Source organism: Lingula anatina, chromosome 3, assembly GCF_051362555.1.
Source record: "Lingula anatina isolate TDL-2025a chromosome 3, LinAna3.0, whole genome shotgun sequence".
NCBI classification, from domain to species: Eukaryota; Metazoa; Brachiopoda; class Lingulata; order Lingulida; family Lingulidae; genus Lingula; species Lingula anatina.
The window spans coordinates 27,804,681-27,830,782 of NC_141769.1; the positions used below are offsets into that span (position 1 = coordinate 27,804,681).

The 26,102-nt window shown below is 36.5% G+C and overlaps 2 protein-coding genes across 9 annotated transcripts in view; both read right to left on the reverse strand.

Moving 5' to 3' along the window:
• Positions 1-12,484, reverse strand: part of LOC147763162 (tumor necrosis factor ligand superfamily member 6-like) — a 55,912-nt gene extending 43,428 nt beyond the window's left edge. For 2 of the 6 annotated variants that reach the window (XM_087007900.1, XM_087007901.1), the window contains exon 1: positions 12,191-12,484. In XM_087007900.1, the coding sequence (XP_086864026.1) occupies positions 12,191-12,308 (118 nt within the window). In that variant the 5' untranslated portion in view covers positions 12,309-12,484. Of the gene's footprint in view, positions 1-6,060; positions 7,249-8,113; positions 8,247-8,608; positions 9,300-12,190 lie in introns of those variants that run through there. The other 4 variants (XM_087007899.1, XM_087007902.1, XM_087007898.1 and 1 more) reach the window with 4 other exon arrangements.
• A 153-nt stretch (positions 12,485-12,637) lies between these two features.
• Positions 12,638-26,102, reverse strand: part of LOC106167903 (E3 ubiquitin-protein ligase HERC2) — a 49,896-nt gene continuing 36,431 nt past the window's right edge. For all 3 annotated transcript variants that reach the window (XM_087007895.1, XM_087007894.1, XM_087007896.1), the window contains 12 exons: positions 25,680-25,803; positions 25,040-25,169; positions 24,765-24,904; positions 24,453-24,548; positions 23,556-23,929; positions 23,088-23,229; positions 22,348-22,542; positions 21,843-21,977; positions 16,077-16,239; positions 15,716-15,821; positions 15,089-15,301; positions 12,638-14,737 (listed from right to left, as the gene is read on the reverse strand). In XM_087007895.1, coding sequence (XP_086864021.1) covers positions 14,468-14,737; positions 15,089-15,301; positions 15,716-15,821; positions 16,077-16,239; positions 21,843-21,977; positions 22,348-22,542; positions 23,088-23,229; positions 23,556-23,929; positions 24,453-24,548; positions 24,765-24,904; positions 25,040-25,169; positions 25,680-25,803 — 2,088 coding nt within the window. In that variant the 3' untranslated portion in view covers positions 12,638-14,467. The remainder of the gene's footprint in view (positions 14,738-15,088; positions 15,302-15,715; positions 15,822-16,076; positions 16,240-21,842; positions 21,978-22,347; positions 22,543-23,087; positions 23,230-23,555; positions 23,930-24,452; positions 24,549-24,764; positions 24,905-25,039; positions 25,170-25,679; positions 25,804-26,102) is intronic.

The window sequence follows — 26,102 nt, forward strand, 5'->3', positions numbered from 1 at the left end:
TCCAGAACTGTACCTCGCGGTATAACAACATTTTGGTTGAAAATGCTAGGACTTATTCTCCAGCTCATATCTCATGGCCAAAATGAATAATTCTGAAAAAATCAAAATGTTATAAATACTACAGCTCAGTGTAACAGACTGAGACTGACGGGTAGGGATTCACATTATTTATTATTGTAGCTGCAATAGGTTGGACAACGTGAGTTGACAGATGTCCTAATAATAAAAATCCAATAAAAAAATGGGCACCACACAAGAGCAAATTCATTGATCAAATTGAGGGAGTGCAGCGTAGAGCTACAAAACAGTTACCGGGTATGAATAACCTTAGTTACCCAGAAAGGTTACGTAAACTTGGGCTTCCAACACTTAGCTATAGGAGGGTGAGAGGGGACATGATTGAGATGTATAAACTAGTCACTGGGAGATACGACGAATCAACTAGAGATCTTATCAAATTATGGTCCAGTCATTCACATAGGTCTGGTAATAGAGGAAATTGTTTCAAGCTATTCCCCCAAAGAGCCAAATTAGACTTGAGAAAATACAGCTTCACTGTGCGTACAACACAAATATGGAATAGCCTACCTGATCCAGTTGTCAGGGTAAAAAGCCTCAACTCTTTTAAGAACAGATTAGACAAGTGGTGGGATGACCAGGAACTCAAATATGACAATTATAGGTCCGAAATCAACATCATCGGAAGTCACAAGTTAGTTTTGGAGGAAGAGTCTGATAAAGAGGATCCAGTAGGAACCTGAATCGGAAATCGACGCTAATCTAATCTAATCTAATAACGAACAGAACAAATCACAGAACTAAACAATAAATAAATAACATTCAAAATGAACTAAACAAACTAAAAAATACTTATCTTTATAACAAAATAAGACTTAATTAAAATCTTTAGTAAAATAAAAAACAAACAAACCAAGCCAATATTTACCTGCAATAGGTTGGACAGCGTGAGTTGACAAATGTGCCGCCAAATGAGGAAGGGCGTGTATTTATAGTAAAACGGACGAAAAGACAAAAAAGACGAAAAGTCACGAAAACACGAAAAACAAACGAAAAGACACGAACACAATACACTACCACAAGTATACCTCACACATGCACATGTTACATCCCCCCCATGGTTTCCAACCCATTTACAAAACGACAAGGGAATGATAATTTTTCCATTTTGTTAATTTTTTCTGTACAATATTTACAAAAAATAAAATTTATACTCTGTATGATATTTAAAACACCCAGTTGTTATCATTATACCAAACTGGTTTTCTACTACTTCTCTTACTTCTCTTGGGTCTATTAGGAGTATCAGAATATCCATGTTGCTTCTCTAACAAATCATTTTCTTCTAGTGGTAGAGAATATATTGGCAGGAGCTTGTTTCGGTGTACCGTTTTCTTCTCCCCTGTACCATCTTCTCTTTTAATTATGAAAACCGGTATTTCTTTGTTAGGTTGTGATACAACAACATACACTTCAAAAGCAACATTTTGTTAAAGTACTCGGTCCCCCACCGACAAAATACCCCTCTTCCTTTTTTGTCAAAATTCTTCTTTTGTCTGGCCTGCGCTTTCCTCGTATGTTCTACCGCTAAATGATACGAATTGTGCAATTTCTGCCTTTGTTCTTTTATATAATTAGATTGTGAAGTAGAAGTACTTTCAAGAGAACAGTCTAACAGTAAGTCAACGGGTAGTCTAGGGTGTCTTCCAAACATGAGGAAGTAAGGAGAAAAACTGCTTAACCTGTTACGTGTACAGTTATACGCATGCACCAGCGAACCAATATGTTGTTTCCAATTCTTTTTTTACTTGGCTTAAGCGTAACGAGCATATTTAAAAGGTGCAATTCGTACGCTCACACTGGCCAATTCCCGTTGGATTGTAAAGGGTAGTCCAGGATTTTATTATCCCCGCTAACTGACACAATTCACATAACTTTCCCTTCAAAATTCTGACCTTGATCCACCTTTCCCATCCTTTATTGTAAGGTTGTCCATGCAGACTAATTCTAATGGAGCAGAAGACAATATTTCTGCGTGGACAGTGGGCAACGTTTTACGTTTTATGCATCTACTAATGTGTTGAGACATTTGCTTTGTCATTCCGGGCCAATTAACACGTTGTTGAAGGAGATCTACAGCTCTATCTCTTCAAAGATGACCTATTTCGTCATAACAACCATACAAAGCATCTTTTCTCTAGGCTTCTGGTAGAAACAACTGTAGTTACTGACCCATCATTAGATCGTCTTGTACAATAGAGTACATCATCACACAGCACCATTCTCTCTAGCTTTCTTCCAAAAGTCTTACTTTCTACATCTTTCCCTCTCATTCTTTTCTTCACGCCTTTCAAAATATCCCGTACATTTTTACAATAGGATCTGCTTCATGCAATTGTATCTTTTTTCTGATTTATTTGAACAAAAGCAGACAGTACCTTTGGAAAAACACTCCCTGTACAAGGAAAAACAGCAATTAATGGCTCTTGGATCTGAAAACTATGAAAAATAGCATGGCAACTATTAACTGTAATCTCTTGCGGCCATCAAATTCGAGAAAGAGTATCTGCTTGCAAATTTGACTTGCCTGGAACATAAAAATGTTAAAATTGTAGTTAGACAGCTCTGCCACCCAACGTTGACCTGTGGAATCCAATTTTGCAGACGTCAGCACATATATCAATGGGTTGTTATCTGTTCTGACTGTAAAAGAATTTCCATAAAGGTAATCAGAAAATTTTTCTGTGACGGCCCATTTTAAAGCTAGAAATTCCTATTTGTAAATGGAATAATTCTTTTCACTTTGCCGCAAACCTCTACTTGCGTATGCAATTACCCTGTTTTGACCTTCCTGATTCTGATAAAGCACAGCTCCCGGACCGACTCTACTGGCATCCACCCGCAATTCAAATGGTTTGGAGAAATCTGCAAATGCTAAGATGGGCGATTTAGTACATACATCTGTTAACAAATGCATCCTGATGCTCTAGAAGCCAATTGAAATTTTGTTGAGATTTTCTAGACTTTTTATGCACTTGATTGTTCGTGAGTTCATGCAATGGGCTAGCTAATTTACTGAAATTTATTGTACACACTTTGGAACAGGTCAAGATTTCAAAACCTCAGTCTTTGCTGGATCAGTTTGTCCTCCATCTTTAGAAACAATGTGTCCAAGGTATTGGGTTTTCCACTGAAATAAACGGCATTTATTAGGGTTGAGTTTCAACCCATGATCTTGCAATCGTGTCAGCACATCTTTTAGCTTGGTTACATGTTCCTCATACCTTTTGCTGAAAACAATAATATCATAAAAGTAAAGTAAACAATTTACTAGGTTTAAATCCCCCATGCAACTTTCAAGCAGTCTTTGAAATATAATAGGCACATTACAACACCCATACGGCATGCGTACACACTCATAAAAACCTAAAGGACCAACCTTAAATACTGTTTTTGGTATGTCAGATACCTCAATTTCTACTTGCCAATACGCAGACTTCAGATCCAACACGCTGAACCACGAAGCACCATGGAGGAGATCTACTGTTTTGATGGAAATTTTGAAGCAGATACTATAGAAGCCTGAGAAAGCTTACAGAGTTTTGATCCACTGAGAATAGTAATGCTATGGTTGGAAAATTTAGTAATATCCACGGCAATTTTTTTTGAGTTGATAAAGCAGGCTGCACCACATGCACACTAGGAGAAAGTATCAACCCAGCTGGTAGAGCAGACTCTGAAATTTTCTCAGTCATGGCTACAAAACGTTGACATGAAACTACTCTCGACAAGCCGTTAATCAACACCTTCCCACCTTTAGACACTATAACTGACTTGGTAGTGCGGACTTCACCCATCACATAACACTGACTTTTGAGGGTTTTCAAAACCAACTTTAAAGACGTGGGCAAGTTCAAGTTTTGTTTCTTACTGACCTCTAATTTCAAAATGTTATCAAGCGGCTCAATTTTTTAAATAACAAGACTTTGCAAAAGAAGACACTGTACTCACAAAGGATCCAGTATCTAACAATGCTCCAACTTCCTTTCCCTGAAAAACAACTGGTAACTCATTAGAATTACCTACAAGATTTCTCACTAATGATTTGGGGCATTCCGAAACAGAGCCTTACCGTTGCACTGCTCGACGTTTAAATGATTTTGTAAAGACAATTTGACTACCTATGACCTTGATTTCCACAACGTGGCAACAACGTACCTGATCTGATCTTACTAGGTTGGGAAGGATTCTGTCGACTTTGGCAATTTAATCGACCTTCAAGAACACTCATTCTTTCTTTTAAGGAATTCACTGCTTCCAACAATATGTCAAACTTTTCTTGGGACTCGGAAGAAGATTGTTGTAATTTACATGTGATAGGAACTCTTCCTTTCTCTTCCAACTCAATTGTTCGTGCTTCCACCCAAAACTCCTCAAAAGTTGCTCCGCCTTCATATCTGTATCTCAACAATTGTCTTACTGAAGAGGAATAAAGACCATTGTAGAATTTCAATCTCAACATAGACTTACCACCATCTTCAAAAACAGAGGAGGTTTTTTGGAAACCATATCTTGTACAAACCCAAGCTGCTACACTTTCAGCTTTTGACTGATTAGAAGCATAAAACTGTTGTAAAATACAGAACATCACCATAGACATAATCAAATTTCGCCAAAATTTGATTAATATCAACTATCTCTCCAAGATAAGGTATACAGCGTTTCTGCTGCTGGACCTTTCACTGAACGTCTAATCTAATGGCATGTAATAATACTGAATCTGAGTACAGTTTATCCCTATAAAGGGCCCCAGCGGGCAAATTATGTTGTTTTAACATTGAAACAACGTTGAACCATAACGTTGATAATACGTTGGATAAACATTGGATTTGAAAGTTGACTCAACGTCAGATAACAACATTGTATCAACCCCAGTTGTTAGACAACATTCTTGCATGAAAAGACATTAAAAAGACCTGAACTATTTTTTTTATTTTTGGTACAAAACACAGGTACACAATTAAAACGTACAATTTCACAATTTCAACGCATTTAGCTCCTAAGCATGTTTTGCACCTGAGCATGGTATATATATATATATATATATATATATATATATATATATATATATATATATATATATAACAAAGTCACAGTCACCTCAACCTGTCTATCTATAATAGGGTACCGAGAATTGTCAACTTTGTTAACTTCACTCCATCAACTTATTCATCCTAGTGTTAGCTAACCTTGCAAAGAATTCAGTTTAATGGAATGTATTTCTGAATAACAAGTTTACAAAATTCACTAGTTCACTAAAGACACAAAACAACTGTCACTTTTACTTTAAAACACTATTTTATTATTTTGATAAAGTTTGTTACAGTATTGATAAACAAAGTATCACATTTTCAATAATTAATATTTTAAATTACAATCCATGTCTACAAGGTTGTGTCAATGACCGAAATACAACATTGAGTCAACGTCACATTATGACGGTGTTTTGACATGGCTGGAATCAACGTTGATTTTACGTTGAATTTAGGTAGATCAAGGGCAATTCAACGTATCAACCTGTTTTCAACGTTGATCCAACGTCACTATGCCTGCTGGGTTATGAACTCCAAATGTTCCAAAAAATTACTTTTGAGTTCGTTTCCTTGCCAATATGCCATGGTTTAAACATTTAGACTGGAACTCTTTTTTCCTGTTGTTGGTTAATTGGTCTGCCAGCAGGAGCAGTCAAAGTGACGACTACTCTCTTGTGACCTTAACCGTACTATCTAAGGGCAGCTAGAGTAGCCCAAGTGAGTACAAGTACACAACCGAGCCAAGCCTCTAACAAACGCCAAAAATGCCCGATATGTATTCGGCGTCAGCAGTATTGATTGTGAGCTGCGCGCGTTATATAAAAACCAGGTCAAACTTCGATATATCAATGCCTTTCAGATCATTTAGCCTTCAGTCACTTAATTTCAGTCATGATTTGGTCTAAATAGACCATATTTAAATGAGCTAAATCGACTATTGTATGATAGCAATCAAAACACACCAGAAAACCTCCGCGCTAAACACAAATAAAGTGAAAATGCTCTGCAAGTTCCCGAAACTTTAATAAATATAACTAATTAAGCATTTGAAGCAGCATCGAGTTACAGAATGATTCATAAAAAGACAAAGTTTCGCTTCGTAAACAAGATCAATTCTGATACAATGCCAAAAACAGCAAAGCAAAAGAGGTTAAAAATTTAAAACGTTCCATGAAGGATATTGTCACCCTTCGCCCGAAACACCTTATTTACTGCCTTGCGTACATTCTTCTGGGTAATAAATAAATCTTGTGTTTAGGGACTATATTTATTAACATTTACACATGTCATCTTATGGGTGACGTCATAATTGGATAATTGGGGTAAAAACGAAAAAAAAACGTTTCCCCAAATTTCTTTTACCTGAGCACCCACGATCACCGTTTTAATGGCAATTCAATGACACTATTTAGTACTCCAGAACACTGCCAGCGATTTGTCTCAAAAGTCTTTTCGTGATAAAGTCTTGTTCAGGGATGAAGTTGCGCCCTATACAGATTGCTTTCTCACCTCAAAATAGAAAGGTGTGAAATTGATGAATAGAGCTTTGAACTTACCTATGCTTATGCATTGCAACTAAAAAATATAAACGCCGATATTTTATACATTGAATGGCTTTTTCATTGTTTTAAGTCAGCACAAAGATAGATGCATTTAATGCTGAATAATTACATGCAGGGAAAAAACTAAATTTCGGTATCTAAATGATAACAAAGGGTTACAACGTTACATTAATCGGACTAAAGCTGAAACATTCCAAAATACAAGACATTCCTTTCATGTGTGACATACTCTCGTTTTTCTGCCTCGACAAATACTCCGCATTCGCTGGTTAGCTGAACCACTCCACTTACAAAGCTGCAATGATCGTGGAGTTCCCCAGGCAAAAGATATATAGTTTTCATTTCACGCAAAACTCGTTTTGTTTTAAATTCACATTTCGTGTTCATGAAATGTTTAATGTATACAGTGGCTGCTTGATCAAGTTGAACGCTAAAGCACACTTGGCTGTAGATGAAATAAAAGGCGGGAACATTCGAGACCAACAAAGTACGTCTATTGTCCTGTACGACGTGTACTTCACCCCGCTGTGTTTTTCCGTGATACCCTGACTCTACACTCCATTCAATGTCGTCTCCTAATGCAAAAATAGAAAAGCTTCTAATTTACAATACTTGGCACTTTTATGTATTTGTTCGAAAATTTAATATTCAACATAAACACGGAAACAACTTTATGATATTGGAGTGTGCAAATATTAGGAAAAATGTTTCAATATCTTTTTTATGCATGGAATTTCTATCTTCAACTGCAAGGTACATAGATATTCAATACCAGCTGGGCACAATTGCACAGAAATGTGTATTCAATTAGCCAGCAAAAAATCTAGCGAAAAAATCCCTGGGGTCCCTTCGTCCCATATGTAGTTGTCCAATAGGTGTATTTACATTTCACTGCAGCAGAAAGTTGAGAACAGGGCGTTAGATAAGCATAGAGCGTATTCTATGTTTTTCTCCGATCAGTGCTCGCTTAAAGGGATAATAACTCTTCGTTTTGGCCAAATAAAGAATTTTCCTGGAGTAAACAACAATTTTCCCATACTTACCAATGGTTAATGAATTCATTTTAACATTCAAAATTAGTCCGTTTTTTTTCTAAAAAGTTTGGTTTTTTGTTTTAACAAATTAAAAAAAATTAAATTTAAAATTTAAATTTAAAATGAACTTTTAAAAAATCTCTTAAGAGATTGTAACAGAGTATAGCCATCAATGGAGGTCACATGGTCTGAAGACAAGCTCTGATATTAGAATAATAACTATAACTGCCGTTTTTGTGGTAAAACAGAATATATTATATTTCTATGAGTTATTCACAATGTTTTTATTGTGAAATATAGATCTCATACAAAGAGTCATTATCCCTTTAAGCACGATAATGGAAAATATGCGAGGGTGATTGTTAGAATTAGGACTACAACAGAATGAACGATAATGATAGTTTACCATAACGCTGCCCTAGAAGGTGGACTGCAGGTCGGACGTATTTCTCCGTAGAAACATATCCATATCTAGAAACATTCTTCTCCAGGATGGGGCGTGGTGTAGGGATGGAGGCGTTCACTTCAGCCTCCACGAACTGATATAAAAGTATATTTTAACAGTATACATCAAACCACTTAAATATTCCTACTTAAATGAATTTAACCAAGTGAAATTGTGTATTGATAAGGATTAATTGTGTATTGATTAGGATTTTTTAATTGACAATCTACGAAAACATTTATAGCTAAATTTTATTTGCATCAAACAATTACGTTATCCTTCTTTTACTTTTTCTATCAAAATTTATGTTATACTTTAAAATCCAAACGCAAAAAGTAAATGTTATGCACGAAGAATGAGAACTAAATTAGATTATATTTTAAATAAATGGCTTTTAACAAATAAATGTCACCTGATGCAATGCCCTCGACTAACGTGCATAGAAGAAATACTAACCGTTTTGATTAAAAGCAATAACTGATCAAAGTTTTGGGCACAAACTTTGTCCGTCCATTCGCATTGTTCCGGTCTCTCGCCTATGAGGGGAAATAGATCACAGGATAAACAGAAGTTGGACTTCTCAGCACTATATTCTGACGCCGACACATTACTCTGTGACAGGTGTACAAGGTCGGCCCTTAGTTTGTCCAGTTCTCTCTGCGTTGAAACATAAAACCAAACAAAAAAAACAAGGGCAACAGACAAAAATAGCGCCTGCTGAAGGCAAAGAAAGAAACATAGCTTCTTTGACCACGGAGATCCTACAATAATGCCGTTTTTTAATTGGTTGACATAAGTATACTTGTTCTCTGAGCTTCCTGCCACAATTCTCCGGCGACTTTGCGATGAATTTAGCTGATGAGGATTCAAGACGGGTATGGAATCGTCGTCAAAATCACTCTCTGGAAAGCATGCCCAGTCATGTTGAACATTAGACGGCGGTGTTGCCGCGTCATTCGGTATGGCATATAAATGACTTGACTCGTCAGAGCTAGACACGCTGCTCAGAATCTCTGCGGTATTAGGAAGGGGAGGAAGAGGGGCGTTAACGATGCAATGATCGCAATATCCGTTGGCATCGGTTCCATCGCACGGATTGCGATGAAAAAGCTGCAGAGGGGCAAACATCTTGCTTCTTCCTCACTTCCTATGAATATGTAGATAGAATGAGAGGGACATTAAAAACACCGCTGGCTAAATTTTAGTCCAGCTATATATATATGTGTTTGTGTGTCAAATAAAACTAGGTAGAGTTGGCTCTGGGCCAAAATCAACATGCAGGAAGGTTCCACTGCCAGGAGTACATGACCTTATAAACAATTTTTTGTCAGACTCTAAACCAACTTTTAGATCTCTGCGTTTTCTCACAAGACAAACAGAATGTTTTACAATATTTTAGAATGTTTTACAACGTTTTAGAGTGTTTCGGAAAAGATGTAAATGTCTCAAAATAATTTAGAATCATAGGATATTTTCATAAGTTGTCTCAGTGTTTGATTTTATAAACTATACGTTTTAAATTGAAGTTTAATCTTAAACACCACAAAAATGAAATGATTGTAATGAACTAGGAAATTGATGGGCAAATTACAGTCAGACTACTAGCAGGGGGCCTATGTAGTTTTGGAATCTGCAGTCTATATACTGAATCAAAATCAATTTTGGGTGTGCTTGATTGTGGTTTATTTTGTCTTTGTTACATACAATAGAGCCAATGTTTGCACTGAAACCAATGCATATGGTTATGAAAACTTACTGTAATCTACAACTACACTGTAAATAAACATGATTTTGACTGGGCTTTTATTTTCCTCTTAACCAAATGTCACCTTATTGGGTTCCCATTTAAATGATCATGAGAAAAAGAAAAAAAAACGTTAAGTCGAGTTCCCTCATTAACAGCTTAGTTACCGCCGTCAGGCCTTTTATTCTTACGTCTATCAGTCCCATTTCACGATAAATCTACAAGACCGGTTAAACGTCGGTTTTTTCTAAGCTTTTTTTTAGTCGACTAAACCTATATAACCTCTTCGGGGGTGCCTTTAGTCAGCAAGTTCAACTAAATCTCGGTAAAAATAAGAGCACAATCAACAAAACTTTTGGAAGTACATACCTTCTTCATGATATCGTGTCAAAATACCTTCGCATGCTACCGTGCAATTTATTGATTTTTTTAACAGAAAATAAATACAACGACCTAGAAGCCGATCGCGGGTTTGTTTAGACGTTTTGATCGATAGATGTCCGGTACATTGGTAGTGCTCCACGACAAGCAGAGAATTTAACTGTTACTTTTAAGTTGCATTAAAGTTAAATTAATCAATAAGTTTAAAAAACAAGCTTTATATATGTTTTGGCTGAATTTATTGTTTATAAGCGACCATACACATTTAAGTCGGTCAGTTAATAGCAATTTAGTGAGACTCCCCAGAGAGTTAGATCGATCCATATGGATCGATTTAGGCATGGGAACCCAGTCTTAGTCGACTGCATCGTAGTCGATCTAGCTTGGTCACTCAGCTCGGAGTAGTCAACTAGGTCAACTAAAATTATTTGTGAAACCCAAGCCGTTCATTGCTTTAGTTGAGACAACTAGGTGGGACAGGGCTGGAGCAAGGGGTCTCTGTAACCTTAGACTGGGTTCCCATACTTAGATCGATCCATCTGGATCGACCTAACTCCCTGGGGGTTCTCGCTAAATTGATATCAGATCAAGAGGGAACCGAGCGCGCACGAAGGTTAATTACCCCCTAACAGCTTTTAGTATGCGGGGCATACATTAAAGCCGGTTTAGCTGACAGCAATTTAGTGAGACTCCCCAGGGAGATAGATAGATCGATCCAAATATCTGTGGGAATGGTCCCTAATACAGCGGGCTCTGGTGCATGTACATGTAGAAGTTCACTAGTAGTAGAACATGTAGGTATTGCTCGATCTCTTGTCGCCGTTTTACGATTTATACCTTTTTGTAAAAAATGTGATTTTTTTTCTTTCAAAACGGTCACCGAGATGCCACTAGACAAACTCGAGTAGGCCTATTTTGAATTTACAAAATTGCGAGTATTTACCGTACAGAGCGTCGCAAACAGTGGACTATCTCAGCCATGTTACCTTTTCACCTGGTGGTATATATATATATATATATATATATATATATATATATATATATATATATATATATATATCGATTTATTTTGCCTGGAGGCATTCACACTGCCAACAGACTGTATATTGGCCTGGAGGCATTCACTATATATATATATATTCAAATGATGAAGGAGTTTTTAAAAGTCTAAAGTCTGTTGGCGTGAATGTGAATGCCTCCAGGCCAATATACAGTGCTTGCTAAGGTCCATCTTTTGTGCATAATTTGGCGTTGACAGTTGAAAAATGAAGGTTCCAAATTCACTTCCAAATACGTATACGTATCACTGAAATATACTCATCCAAATAACTGGATTGACAGAATTTGAAAAAGGATATGATCTGCAGGGGAGTAGGGTTAAGATGGATATTTGGGGGAGATGGACACATAGGTCCTTTTTATCTTATTTATTTGGTTGTTGATTGACATTTTTGTTGCTTTCTGTTGTCCGGTCTTATTAAGGAGACAATATGTAGAGTGGCCAAGGTTAGAGAGTAGCACAGAACATGGACATAATAAGTCTTAAGACCTAAGGACAATTGGGTCTTTGCATTGTTTACACCATAATGAGCATATTAATTGGCCAAGTAATTTACAGGTGAGGTAAACATATTTTTCAAATATGAACCAGTGCCTACAGCTATATTAAGCAAACTGAACTATATGTGCATACCCAATAATAGAAATAACAGCGAAAATTGGAGTAAAATAAATCGATTTACTTCTAGTGTTTCTTGGATGTAAACCACCTCATGTGCTTCATGCCTGACAAGTGTCCGTTCCACGTGTAATCCAGGTGAAGTGAGAACAACGCAAAAACACACTTCCAAAAGAAAACAATTAAACCCCTACAAGATACTAGGAACTCATATAGGAAAACATCTGGTACTCACACGTGTAGCTGGTTTCTTTGTTCCAAACAGTTTTAAATATTCTGTCTCTCTTCGTTTTCGTAGTGACGAGTTGTGAGAAAGCTCCTTTTTGGTGTTGAGCTGTGAGATAACTTGTCATTCAAGGAAACGTCTGATTGGTCCAATTATGACGTTTCATTTTCCAAACTATGCCCTCGCTTCCGTTGAGCAAATTCAGACATCAGTGGTACTAGCGCCATTTACGTTTGCGACATTTATGAAAATCATTAACTTTTGATGGTCGTATTTCAACTGTCCTATTACCAGAATTTGAAATTGTCATACAAAGACAATTCAATTGCAAAATGGTCACTTACGTTATATTCACCAAAACGTGAGCATTTCACTAATCCCGTCCCCCCTCCCCAGAAAAAAAATTAATTAAATTAAAGAATCTATCTCAGATTGATTAAAAATAAGACGCCTGGATGAGTTTATAACAACTGCTTTTAATCAGTTTGATTTCAAACACAAAAGCAACGTTAAACAGCTATATACATTTACACGGGCTCCTACCATAAGCTTGCTGGATGTCCACTTAACTGAAGCAATCTACACAACTTTACAGACATCCGCAAACCAATTACTCCAACACACGTACAAATATCATATATATTAAGCACATTTGAAATATCAAAATGAATAGACATGTTCAATACATGTACATCGTACATGTAAACAGCTTATCGCTTAGTATACTGTCAGAAAAGGAACCAATGTACATGAAGCGCATTCTATATTTTATACCTATATGACCTACAATTACCGTGTTTATATGGGTGAACACTGACCACAACATGCAGTCACTTAGTCCACTACACAGCTTAAGCAATTTAACCTTCATTTTCCATGCACAGAATCCCCAAAAAATCTGTGCAAGTTTTTACAGTTCAATGAGTATCCCCTTTATTCTATCAGAGGAATGTCTCCTATACAATACATTGCAATGAAGGTGTCCTGCAATAATGCCCTAGTCAGCCATAACCATGAGGAACAAAACCCAGATGAAAATAAATTACAGCCAATAGCTTCCAATTAAATAACAGAACTACAGAAAGCCTTTTGAGCATTATGGGAATTTGTGGGATAACACAAAATGCAAGGATATGATATCATTTCATATCAGAATCATAATACTGCAAGGGTGTGGTCAGATGGCATTAATAAAGAAAGAATACTGACATTATGAGGTACATGAATCACACACAAATGGACAACACTTAGGAAAAACACACACAACCACAGGGAACATGGATAATGAGCCTTGTTATATACCGTTGAGGCAAGGGGCTACTGTTTCACATTACTGCTGTTCAGTACAAGGTGCTATTTGACCATCTATATATTTTTACTTTGTAAAGTATTGTGCTGATGAGAGCTGTTAATTTATTTCTGTTCAATTGTGCTAATTTTGAGTTAGAGGATGAAACAAAGATGGGCTGGTGAAATTTTTTAAACTTAATTCTGTGCTAGGATAGTTATAATCAATATGCATCAGTTATAAGGGTACAGTGTTCTCTCTGAAAAAGTCTAGTATTACATAGTGTCCACGGCTTTGTGGCAACTTACAGGCAAATGTGTATGGCACATATTACTGTAATACCCATGGAAATTTTTTAAATCCAGAGAGGAATTACATGGTCAGATCAAATTCTTTAAATCTAAGTATAATGTAAATCACTACCCAGCACTTATTAATCTCTAATCAAAATTTTGTCACTTTTGTATCAATACATAATAAGGAGCATGAGGACCCACTTATACTTTAGTTAGCAGAGCTAATAATAATACATATACTCACTACTGAATCAAAACATCCATTTTTCTATAACAAAAATATCATAACATTTTACAACAAAATCTAATAAAATCAAACAAATGATCTCGACCAAAGTTTGATGACTGTATCTGTTCAGCCATCACTTTTTTACCCAAAATTAGAGAGCACTGTACAACACATATCACATTAAAGTTTCAAATGTTTCGATGCTGGCACATTACTTCAATTCTGCTATGGGGATCCAGGCTGCTTCCTCTTTTCATTCGTGCTACAGATAATTAAATGCAACACAGTTTTTACATAATATCCATAATCATAATAATAACAACAATGAAGATGCCCTTTTTCTTCTTAAAATGTATACTTAAGGTGTCTCCATCCACATTGGTGATACTGAAGCAGATAAAACGTTTCTTCAGACTCACAAATAGTTTTTTGACCATATAAATATAAATATGTAGCCCCATAAAATAAATAATTCACTCAGATCCATACACCAGGTCTCCATCAGAATCCATACTGTCAAAATCATCGGACTGCACATCATCCGTGGAGTCGTCTTCCATGGGGTCTCCACTCAGGGCGACGCGCGCATAATCGTCCGTGTCTATAGACTTACAGAAATGTATGGCATACTTCAGTTTCTCTCTTAGAACTATCTTGCAGGAGTAGCGTGGGAGTTTGAGGAGGAAGAAGCAGGTGTAGCTCTCTGGGAGGAAATGATCTGGAGGGCTGTACTTATCCAGGACCTGCAGAAGAAATGGTTGAATTTTCATAAAAGAAAGGCCACCAGCCTTTATTACATTTACTGTAACAGGAGCTTAAATCTCGATTCATTTTGCAGTCTGCTCATTCCTTAAGTATATATGAGTATAAATTGAATATATGGGCCATAAATATGTTCAGAGTATATATATATAAATTTATGGATCATGTATATGGGTATATATTGGATAAATATGAATCATGTATATGTCACACAATCCATCATGTGAAAAAGAATGTTATACTGATACTGTATTTCCACACCAATCATTTAATTTAAAAAAAACTGATTTCAAGTTCTTTGGTAATAAACTTTTCAAAAAAAATTTAAATACCTGGAGAACAAAGTCCCTTCCTCTGAAATCAGCAATAGTTCTGGGCAGACGTGTTCTTCCCCAGACAAAACGTAGAAACAAAGACCTTTCCTGATTGGTGAATTCCTCCATGACCTCCCAGAACCACTGAATCAGAGGAGCTGTTGCATCGATGCCTTTGTAAGTGGCCACAGACTTCAGTAAGTTGATAGGGATGTCTGGGCTACCACAAACCTGTAAAGGAAAGAAAAATCAAAATTATATCAAAACTAACTTCTTTTATGACTGTACTCTTCACTGAGATGACTAAATAACAAAATCTTTTGGCTTCATATCCACTTAATTCTCCAGTTCTCATCATATTCTGAGCTTCAGATTTGGTTTTGCGAACTCAAATTTCCATTTGAAGAAAAACAGGGAGGTAAAATCTAAAGGTTAGAGGTATAATAATGCTTAAAGATCAGTAATTTCGCTAAAAACTGCACTGCATAAGCATGAAATAAACAACAATTAACTTAAAGCCTAACAGTACAAACAACTAATGGTGGACATCTACAATATTATTATTACTATAATAATAATAATAATAATAATAATAATTATTATTATTATTATTATTATTGCTATTATTATTATTATTGTACTTACCATGGTCTCCAATTCATATCCAGTGAAGAGAGACAGAAGAGGTACAGGAATAACCCTGGCTATACCCTCTCTCATCCAGTGTATTTGGTCATCAAACTCGTGCAATCTAAAAATGAAAGTGAAACCAGCGTGTCAGTCACAGCCCATAGTGTGTCCTTATACCAGGTTAAATCCTTTACTGAATACAATTTTGTGAGCCTATTAAGACAGTGCTGTTCCACACACTTGCATCCTATATTTTTATTACAAAATCATTTTACATTTCCCTGTATGAAAAATGTTCATACGATATTTTAATACATTTACCTTAACTTCTGCAATATAGTTAGATAAGGCATACTTCACAGACAAGAACACTAACCTGTAATTGAGAGCGAGTCGCACATATTCATTTCTGTTCTCGGTGGTTATCTTGGAGAATTTGCTCTTCAGATGGACTTCATGCCCCGCTGCACTTGGTGTGCTGAAGGGCATATCAGCAGCGCTTAAAGCATCCTCACTCATGTCCTTGATACACATGAGACCTGTAATCAATTTATAAAGATAAACTAGAGGATCAGAGAGGCGATACCGCCTCCGAATATTGTACCACCAGCTGGAGCAAGCGCATTCGTATAGACCCCCACATACACAAAATAAGGGACACAGCCACCAGTTTTGTGCTTGACAAGCTGTAAAAATGCAATCAACAAGAATTTTTAAACTATTGCAAAAAACATATATGGTACAATCAAATTTAAGTTCTTCGTAAGGTAGGTCAAGGGTCAATTTCAAGGTCACAGTAAATTGCCAGTATATGACTTCATATTCAAGTTCAAGAATAACTATGAACCTATCTCTGTCAAGTTTGAAGTTAAAAGAGAAAAAAAGTTCAGTTCATGATAAAAAGTAGGTCAAAGGTCAATTTCAAGGTCACACTTATATTGCCAGTATAGGACTTCCTATTCAAGTTTAATAATAACTATGGACCTATCTCTGTCAGTTTTGGAGATAAAACGGAAGCAAAATTTGCAAAATTCAGTTCATGGTGAAAAGTAGGTCAAAGGTCAATTTCAAGGTCACATTTAGATTGCCAGTATATGACTTTCTATTCAAGTTCAATAGTAACGATGGACCTATCTCTGCCAGTTTTGGAGATAAAAGGAAAGCAAAATTTGCAAAGTTCAGTTCATGGTGAAAAGTAGGTCAAAGGTCAATTTTAAGGTCACATTTATATTGCCAGTATATGACTTCCTATTCAAGTTCAATAGTAACTATGGACCTATCTCTGCCAGTTTTGGAGATAAAAGGGAAGCAAAATTTGCAAAGTTAAGTTCATGGTGAAAAGTAGGTCAAAGGTCAATTTTAAGGTCACATTTAGATTGCCAGTATATGACTTCCTATTCAAGTTCAATAGTAACTATGGACCTATCTCTGCCAGTTTTGGAGGTAAAAGGGAAGCAAAATTTGCAAAGTTCAGTTCATGGTGAAAAGTAGGTCAAAGGTCAATTTTAAAGTCACATTTAGATTGCCAGTATATGACTTCCTATTCAAGTTCAATAGTAACTATGGACCTATCTCTGCCAGTTTTGGAGATAAAAGGGAAGCAAAATTTGCAAAGTTCAGTTCATGGTGAAAAGTAGGTCAAAGGTCAATTTTAAGGTCACATTTAGATTGCCAGTATATGACTTCCTATTCAATTTCAATAGTAACTATGGACCTATCTCTGCCAGTTTTGGAGATAAAAGGGAAGCAAAATTTGCAAAGTTCAGTTCATGGTGAAAAGTAGGTCAAAGGTCAATTTTAAGGTCACATTTAGATTGCCAGTATATGACTTCCTATTCAAGTTCAATAGTAACTATGGACCTATCAGTTCATGGTTAAAAGTAGGTCAAAGGTCAATTTTAAGGTCACATTTAGATTGCCAGTATATGACTTCCTATTCAAGTTCAATAGTAACTATGGACCTATCTCTGCCAGTTTTGGAGATAAAAGGGAAGCAAAATTTGCAAAGTTCAGTTCATGGTGAAAAGTAGGTCAAAGGTCAATTTTAATTTAGATTGCCAGTATATGACTTCCTATTCAAGTTCAATAGTAACTATGGACCTATCAGTTCATGGTTAAAAGTAGGTCAAAGGTCAATTTTAAGGTCACATTTATATTGCCAGTATATGACTTCCTATTCAAGTTCAATAGTAACTATGGACCTATCTCTGCCAGTTTTGGAGATAAAAGGGAAGCAAAATTTGCAAAGTTCAGTTCATGGTGAAAAGTAGGTCAAAGGTCAATTTTAAGGTCACATTTAGATTGCCAGTATATGACTTCCTATTCAAGTTCAATAGTAACTATGGACCTATCTCTGCCAGTTTTGGAGATAAAAGGGAAGCAAAATTTGCAAAGTTCAGTTCATGGTGAAAAGTAGGTCAAAGGTCAATTTTAAGGTCACATTTAGATTGCCAGTATATGACTTCCTATTCAAGTTCAATAGTAACTATGGACCTATCTCTGCCAGTTTTGGAGATAAAAGGGAAGCAAAATTTGCAAAGTTCAGTTCATGGTGAAAAGTAGGTCAAAGGTCAATTTTAAGGTCACATTTATATTGCCAGTATATGACTTCCTATTCAATTTCAATAGTAACTATGGACCTATCTCTGCCAGTTTTGGAGATAAAAGGGAAGCAAAATTTGCAAAGTTCAGTTCATGGTGAAAAGTAGGTCAAAGGTCAATTTTAAGGTCACATTTATATTGCCAGTATATGACTTCCTATTCAAGTTCAATAGTAACTATGAACCTATCTCTGCCAGTTTTGGAGATATAAGGGACTAAATGTTATAATTTTGGAGTTACCATAATGTGCCTTAAATTTCGTACAGAAAAAATTAATTAAAATAAAGAAAATGTCATTTTGGTCAAAATTCTTGAAATAGGAGGTGCTCTGAAGTTTCAGAAGTTCAAGTTTGATGAAATAATGTCATTTTTGAACACAAGTTGTCTGCTTTGCCAAGCCTTATGTTTTATTTTTCCAGAGTTCAAAATTTATTATCCATTACCGTACTGCACATTTTGCTTTTACCACCAATATGTACTTTTTGATACAGGGTAACTCGAAAACCGTATGGAATACAAAAAAACCCGAGACCACCTCCAGTATTGGGCTTTACATGCAAAGTTCAGTTCATGGTGAAAAGTAGGTCAAAGGTCAATTTTAAGGTCACATTTAATTGCCAGTATATGACTTCCTATTCAAGTTCAGTAGTAACTATGGACCTATCTCTGCCAGTTTTGGAGATAAAAGGGAAGCAAAATTTGCAAAGTTCAGTTCATGGTGAAAAGTAGGTCAAAGGTCAATTTTAAGGTCACATTTAGATTGCCAGTATATGACTTCCTATTCAAGTTCAATAGTAACTATGGACCTATCAGTTCATGGTGAAAAGTAGGTCAAAGGTCAATTTTAAGGTCACATTTATATTGCCAGTATATGACTTCCTATTCAAGTTCAATAGTAACTATGGACCTATCTCTGCCAGTTTTGGAGATAAAAGGGAAGCAAAATTTGCAAAGTTCAGTTCATGGTGAAAAGTAGGTCAAAGGTCAATTTTAAGGTCACATTTAGATTGTCAGTATATGACTTCCTATTCAAGTTCAATAGTAACTATGAACCTATCTCTGCCAGTTTTGGAGATATAAGGGACTAAATGTTATAATTTTGGAGTTACCATAATGTGCCTTAAATTTCGTACAGAAAAAATTAATTAAAATAAAGAAAATGTCATTTTGGTCAAAATTCTTGAAATAGGAGGTGCTCTGAAGTTTCAGAAGTTCAAGTTTGATGAAATAATGTCATTTTTGAACACATTGTCTGCTTTGCCAAGCCTTATGTTTTATTTTTCCAGAGTTCAAAATTTATTATCCATTACCGTACTGCACATTTTTGCTTACCACCAATATGTACTTTTTGATACAGCGTAACTCGAAAACCGTATGGAATACAAAAAAACCCGAGACCACCTCCAGTATTGGGCTTTACATGCAAAGTTCAGTTCATGGTGAAAAGTAGGTCAAAGGTCAATTTTAAGGTCACATTTAATTGCCAGTATATGACTTCCTATTCAAGTTCAGTAGTAACTATGGACCTATCTCTGCCAGTTTTGGAGATAAAAGGGAAGCAAAATTTGCAAAGTTCAGTTCATGGTGAAAAGTAGGTCAAAGGTCAATTTTAAGGTCACATTTAGATTGCCAGTATATGACTTCCTATTCAAGTTCAATAGTAACTATGGACCTATCTCTGCCAGTTTTGGAGATAAAACGGAAGCAAATTTTGCAAAGTTCAGTTTATGGTGAAAAGTAGGTCAAAGGTCAATTTTAAGGTCACATTTAGATTGCCAGTATATGACTTCCTATTCAAGTTCAATAGTAACTACGGACCTATCTCAGCCAGTTTTGGAGATAAAAGGAAAGCAAAATTTGCAAAGTTCAGTTTATGGTGAAAAGTAGGTCAAAGGTCAATTTTAAGGTCACATATAGATTGCCAGTATATGACTTCCTATTCAAGTTCAATAGTAACTATGGGCCTATCTCTGCCAGTTTTGGAGATAAAAGGGAAGAAAAATTTGCAAAGTTCAGTTCATGGTGAAAAGTAGGTCAAAGGTCAATTTTAAGGTCACATATAGATTGCCAGTATATGACTTCCTATCCAACTTCAATAGTAACTATAGACCTATCTCTGCCAGTTTTGGAGATATAAGGGACTAAATGCTATAATTTTGGAGTTACCATAATGTGCCTTAAATTTCGTACAAAAAAAATTAATTAAAATAAAGAAAATGTCATTTTGGTCAAAATTCTTGAAATAGGAGGTGCTCTGAAGTTTCAGAAGTTCAAATTTGATGAAATTATGTCATTTTTGAACACAAGTTGTCTGCTTTGCCAAGCCTAATGTTTTATTTTTCCAGAGTTCAAAATTTATTATCCATTACCGTACTGCACATTTTGCTTTTACCACCAATATGTACTTTTTGATACAGCGTAACTCGAAAACCGTATGGAATACAAAAAAACCGAGACCACCTCCAGTGTTGGGCTTTACATGCTCTACAAAATGCAAAAAAGAATGGGTCTCTAGCATTAACGGTTCCCGAATTAGAGACAGTTTTCAGTTTCGGTATCTTATGGCCGCTACTCCCGTGAAAATGCACCGATTGACCCCAAATTCATGGAGATGAAAGATGACCTGAAGGGTAACACTTTCCAATAATATTATTGGTTAAGTCTGTGTGGTGTCTGAATAACAGGGCAAAAAAATTTTTTTTCGTAAAAAATTTCATTTTTTTGAAAATTTTGGCCCATTTGACCTTGAAGTAAAGGTCAAAGGTCAAATCCAAGGGTATATTTGAAATCTACACATATGACTTTTGGAAAGCCGTCTATAGAAATTTTTCCCATAACTCCTTCCGTAGGGTAGATAATTAGCATTTAATTTTGCCATTTTTAGACAAGGGTGCATTGCAATGAGTGCCACACCCAGACCCCAATACCGACAAAGCCCAAATTTTACGTGGAACGAGTTGAGATTATAGGTGACCTAAATCCATGAGATGGGTATGGGGGGCCTTACCGTCTAGGAGGAGAAGCGGTAACGGTAGCCGTCCGGCGGAACCGGCGGAGCCGGCGGAGCCGGCGGAACGATCCGGACGAGACCGAAACCATGTGTACCGCCAGCGCTAACGCTGGTGGTACAATTACATTTAATGCCTATAAGTACAGGCATATTTATTTTTAAGGCTTTGACATGACAAGAATTTTAATTATAATATACAAATGATAATCATGCACTCTGTGGGGACTCGCTGAATGCAATCAGATTAACAGATTAAAACACCTCCTCTCATTTCCAAGGTTCTCGTATAATCACTAGCTCTTCTGTGTTCTACTCAATGCCAGGATAGGCACATTTATTTCTCAGCAAGAGTCCCTGTGGAGTTGGATCAATCTATGTACACCGAAATGAGCTCATATTTATTTGCCTAAACATCCGACCAGATATGCATACATAAATTTGGCCAACTCTGTGGAGACTCTTGCTGAATGCAACCACATTAACCCAAAAATTAATAAATTAACAAACATAAATTAGGCCACACCCCTGTACCTGGCACATAGTCTTTGTCCACCTCCTGGAGGTCAGTAATACTGAGCTGCATACCAGCCAACTGTTTCCACACACACTCGGCCAGGTTTAGACTGAGTGGGCTGCCTGTACGGATAGCTATGCCTATCAACATGCCTGCAACAGAGGAAACATGCTTCCCAAGTTATGATGTATTTTTTAAGCAATGCATCTACTCACTTCAAATCATCATATGAAGAACAAATAATATTACTATTCTGAATAAATTTAACTGAAAAATGGAATAAATCTTTTTGTTTCTTTTTCCATTTTAAATATCATATTAACAAATGTAAAGTGTAACATAAATTTTCTGTTAAATAGCCCAATGTTTATATAATGGTGTAAAAGTAACTTAATTATCATCACTTTCTTACATAAAAATGATGAGCTCTAAACACACATCTTCATCATGACCTTACACAGAAATCCAAACTGCTCCAAAGGCAAAAGAAAAAACAGACACCTGACTACACAAACATCTTACCTAGGAACTTGAACATGCTCTGATGGAGAGCAGTCTTGCAGGTAGGGTTGGGCAGAAAGCAGTCCCTGTTCGCCCCTGACTCATCCCTGCCATTGGGGGTCACTATGATGACTGGGGTGGAGCCATTCTGTAACTCGTCACACATCTCTGCAATAGACTCACTGTAGCCTCCTCCACAGTCATCCACACTCTCACCTGAAAAGAATTTAAAATAGTTGTTAATAATTTAATTAAATATATGCATAAACAATAAATATTTATGTTTAGACAAATAAAAAAATAAATACACAAGTTGAATAAGTCCAGGTCTAGGACATTTCAGAATAAATCAGAAAATATGATTTTTCACTATCAATGACATGGGCAAAGAATGTATTGTTGTTTGGAAAAAATATCTATAATAAAAATTTTATCTCGAAACTTTTCCTGCAATATATACTACCTACAAATTTGACCAGGGTGTGGTAACATCTATCTTACCTACAAATTTGACCTTCCACACCCTGTGTGGTAACATCTATCTTACCTACAAATTTGACCTTCCACACCCTGTGTGGTAACATATATCTTTACCTACAAACTTGACCTTCCACACCCTGTGTGGTAACATCTATCTTACCTACAAATTTGACCTTCCACACCCTGTGTGGTAACATATATCTTTACCTACAAACTTGACCTTCTACACCCTGTGTGGTAACATATACCTTTCACACCCTGTGTGGTAACATATATCTTACCTACAAACTTGACCTTCCACACCCTGTGTGGTAACATCAGGCTGTCTGGACCGAATGCTGCTATCTTAGAGCACATCTGGCCAAACACAGACTTTGTTCCATCTGGACCTGCTAGACCACCTTTGCTTCTAGACCGCTTCACCTGAAAGGTAAGACAAACAATGTATACAGCACAGCCAACATACCCTAGTAATATGTAATGATTACTCACTGGATTCTAACAAATTAGACTATTATTAAATGTTGGACATTAAAAATCTAAATGAAGACGTATATCTGAAAATGCACAATGACTGTAAAAACAAAATTCACATATTATATTAAACATTAAAACCATTTCTCTTTTTCAAGTTTAATATATGATGTAAAAGGAAAAAGCAGTATACAAATTCTCAATTCCATCCTAGATATCACATAATCCATTCATTTAAATGAGTTTACATATATTTGTACAACAAAAATAACCACCTGTATCCTGTTCAGCTCAATCACAGGGCCATGTTGACGATCTCTAATCATGGTCGCCTGGACAACCTTTCTGAAAGACGTCTCCTTGGCTGCCGACACCAGTATACCACGCAGTGCATCAGTCACCAAGAGCGGGCCTCTCTGCTGTCCCTCCACAGCCCCCTCTAGGTCAAACATCGGAATAGACGGACAGAAAAGGTCCGAGAAGTGATGCAGGAGGACCAGACGGTTCCGCAGCACAGGTATGGGGATGTTAGAGAGATGGTTGTACTCCATGGGTATGGCGGAGGGCAGGCGACTGGTTTGTATGGGTTTGTTGGTGGACCAGGCCAAGGTGTGGGCAGAGCCACAGGCGACACGGTTGATCATCTTGCCTGGAAGACACAGATTGAATATGAGTCTTATATACACCAACTGAACAATATATATTTTTAAAAATGTGGGATTATTAGTTTATTTATCACTTATAATGTATTATTGTTTAGCTATGAGTGTAGAAAATAGATTCTGTAACTTAAACGCAATTATTAATGTATTGTTTTTTTTTTTTATGTGAACTATCAAGGCAAGCTAAACCACTGTCACAGTCATAGTTATAATTTCCTGAAAAACCGTGTAGGTACACATTCAAAACTCACGAGTACACACCACCTTCCAGGCTCATAGCCAGCAATTACAAAGAAGGGGGGGTGTTGTTGTTTTCTGCAGAAGCAGACGTTTTACCATGAAATATTTTTGTAGTTGGAGCAAATTTTACCCAGAGCAGACCTTTTCCAAGCAAAAATTGCAGATCATTCAACCCCCCAAGCTCCCCCTGGCTAAAGCCTTGACTTCACTAGGATGTCTAACAATCTTTTATTAATCTCTTCTACCTCTTCATCCATGGTGTCAACTTACCCTGCAGGGCGGCCACCAGTCTGGGTCTTTGGATGGCGTTGGTGGTGCCGTCTCCCAGCTGACCCTCGTCATTGTCACCCCATGTGAACACCTCACCTGTATGGTGTAAAAACTGTGTTAATGTGTGGGTGTGCATGCACATTTTTTTTTCTTAAAAACAATATCATTTCTTAAAACAACATTTTTTTTACATAAAACAACACATCCTTTTCTTAAAACGAAATTCAACTATTTTTATATTTTACAAGCACAACATTTCAAATTGTATTTTCTTATACTTCCTATGAGAAAAAAAAAAACTCTCTTGACTACCTGTGTCAGTGCAGCAGACGCAGTGCAGACTTCCACAGGCGATGTGAACCACATTCTTCCCCTGAATCGCTGTCACACGCTTGGGACGCCTGACGTGGTCATCTGTTCCATGACCTAATCTGTGGTAATCTCCCTTACCCCTAGTTAAATGGGACAATTTCAAAGAGGTATTAAACGGGAGTAACAAGTAACAAGCCACTTTGGAATTTAATACAATAAAGCAATAATGATGAACAGATCAACTTAATTTGCTAAAAGGAACTTGGACTACTCACCATGTATAGACTGCTCCAGTAGAGGTGAGAGCCACTGAGAACTGGGACCCACACTCTACCTTTATCACACCAACCTCATGCATGGCGTCTATCTTCATTGGAACTTTACAGCCATCACTGCCTCCTCGACCTGAGATATCACAACATGTAAAATTGTAGATTTACCACAATAGTATCATCTTTTAATTGAACCTGCTTGTGAATGGCCAATATTATGTGAATAGCACTTACAGACATTCCAAATGCTATTTTTCAGATATAAAGTGTAGGTATACTAACAAGTGAGTCAGGGTTCATACAGGAATATAAAGAACAAATTCTAGGACTGTCAAGGAATTTTGAGTCTCTAATTCAAGTATTTTTCCAGTACTTTTTGAATGCAATTGAGGACAATATACTGTCATCTTTAAGAGTACATAGCAAAGAAAAAAGACGAGTAATATTTCATACAAATTTTACATTTAAACACATTAACAAGGTTAAATAGTCAAGATTTGAAATAATTTTGACATATTGCTAAATGACTAAATTCAAGTACTTTTCATAGGTAGAAATGATGAAATATAAGCCCTTTTCAAGGGTAATAGCAATTCTAAGTACTCTTCAAGGCTGTAAGAGCCCTATGTGTTTTTCTGCTGACCTAATTTCCCATAGTCTCCGTCTCCCCAGGACCAGACTGAGCCATCATTGGTGATACACAGGGTCTGAGCATCACCACTTCCACAGGCTACATCCTGGACAAAATACCCTCGAAGAGCTTCAACCTGAAGGTGTATTAATCAAAAGAGATATTATTTTGTTATAGTATCTTCGTGCAGGCAAGATGTGCACTGTGCTTTGTGAATGGATACTGGTAAAGTAGACGTGATATTTTATGACTGGCAATTATTGAGAAGTTGAATAAAGAGCACTCACACACATATCAGTGCTGAAATAAATGTTCCGTTGAGTTACCAATTTATTTTGGGTATAATCAAATATGGATCAATGTAGATTATTACTTTATGCTGACTTGTGAATGATTAATATACAACCAAATCATAATCAAGTACCAAATATAACT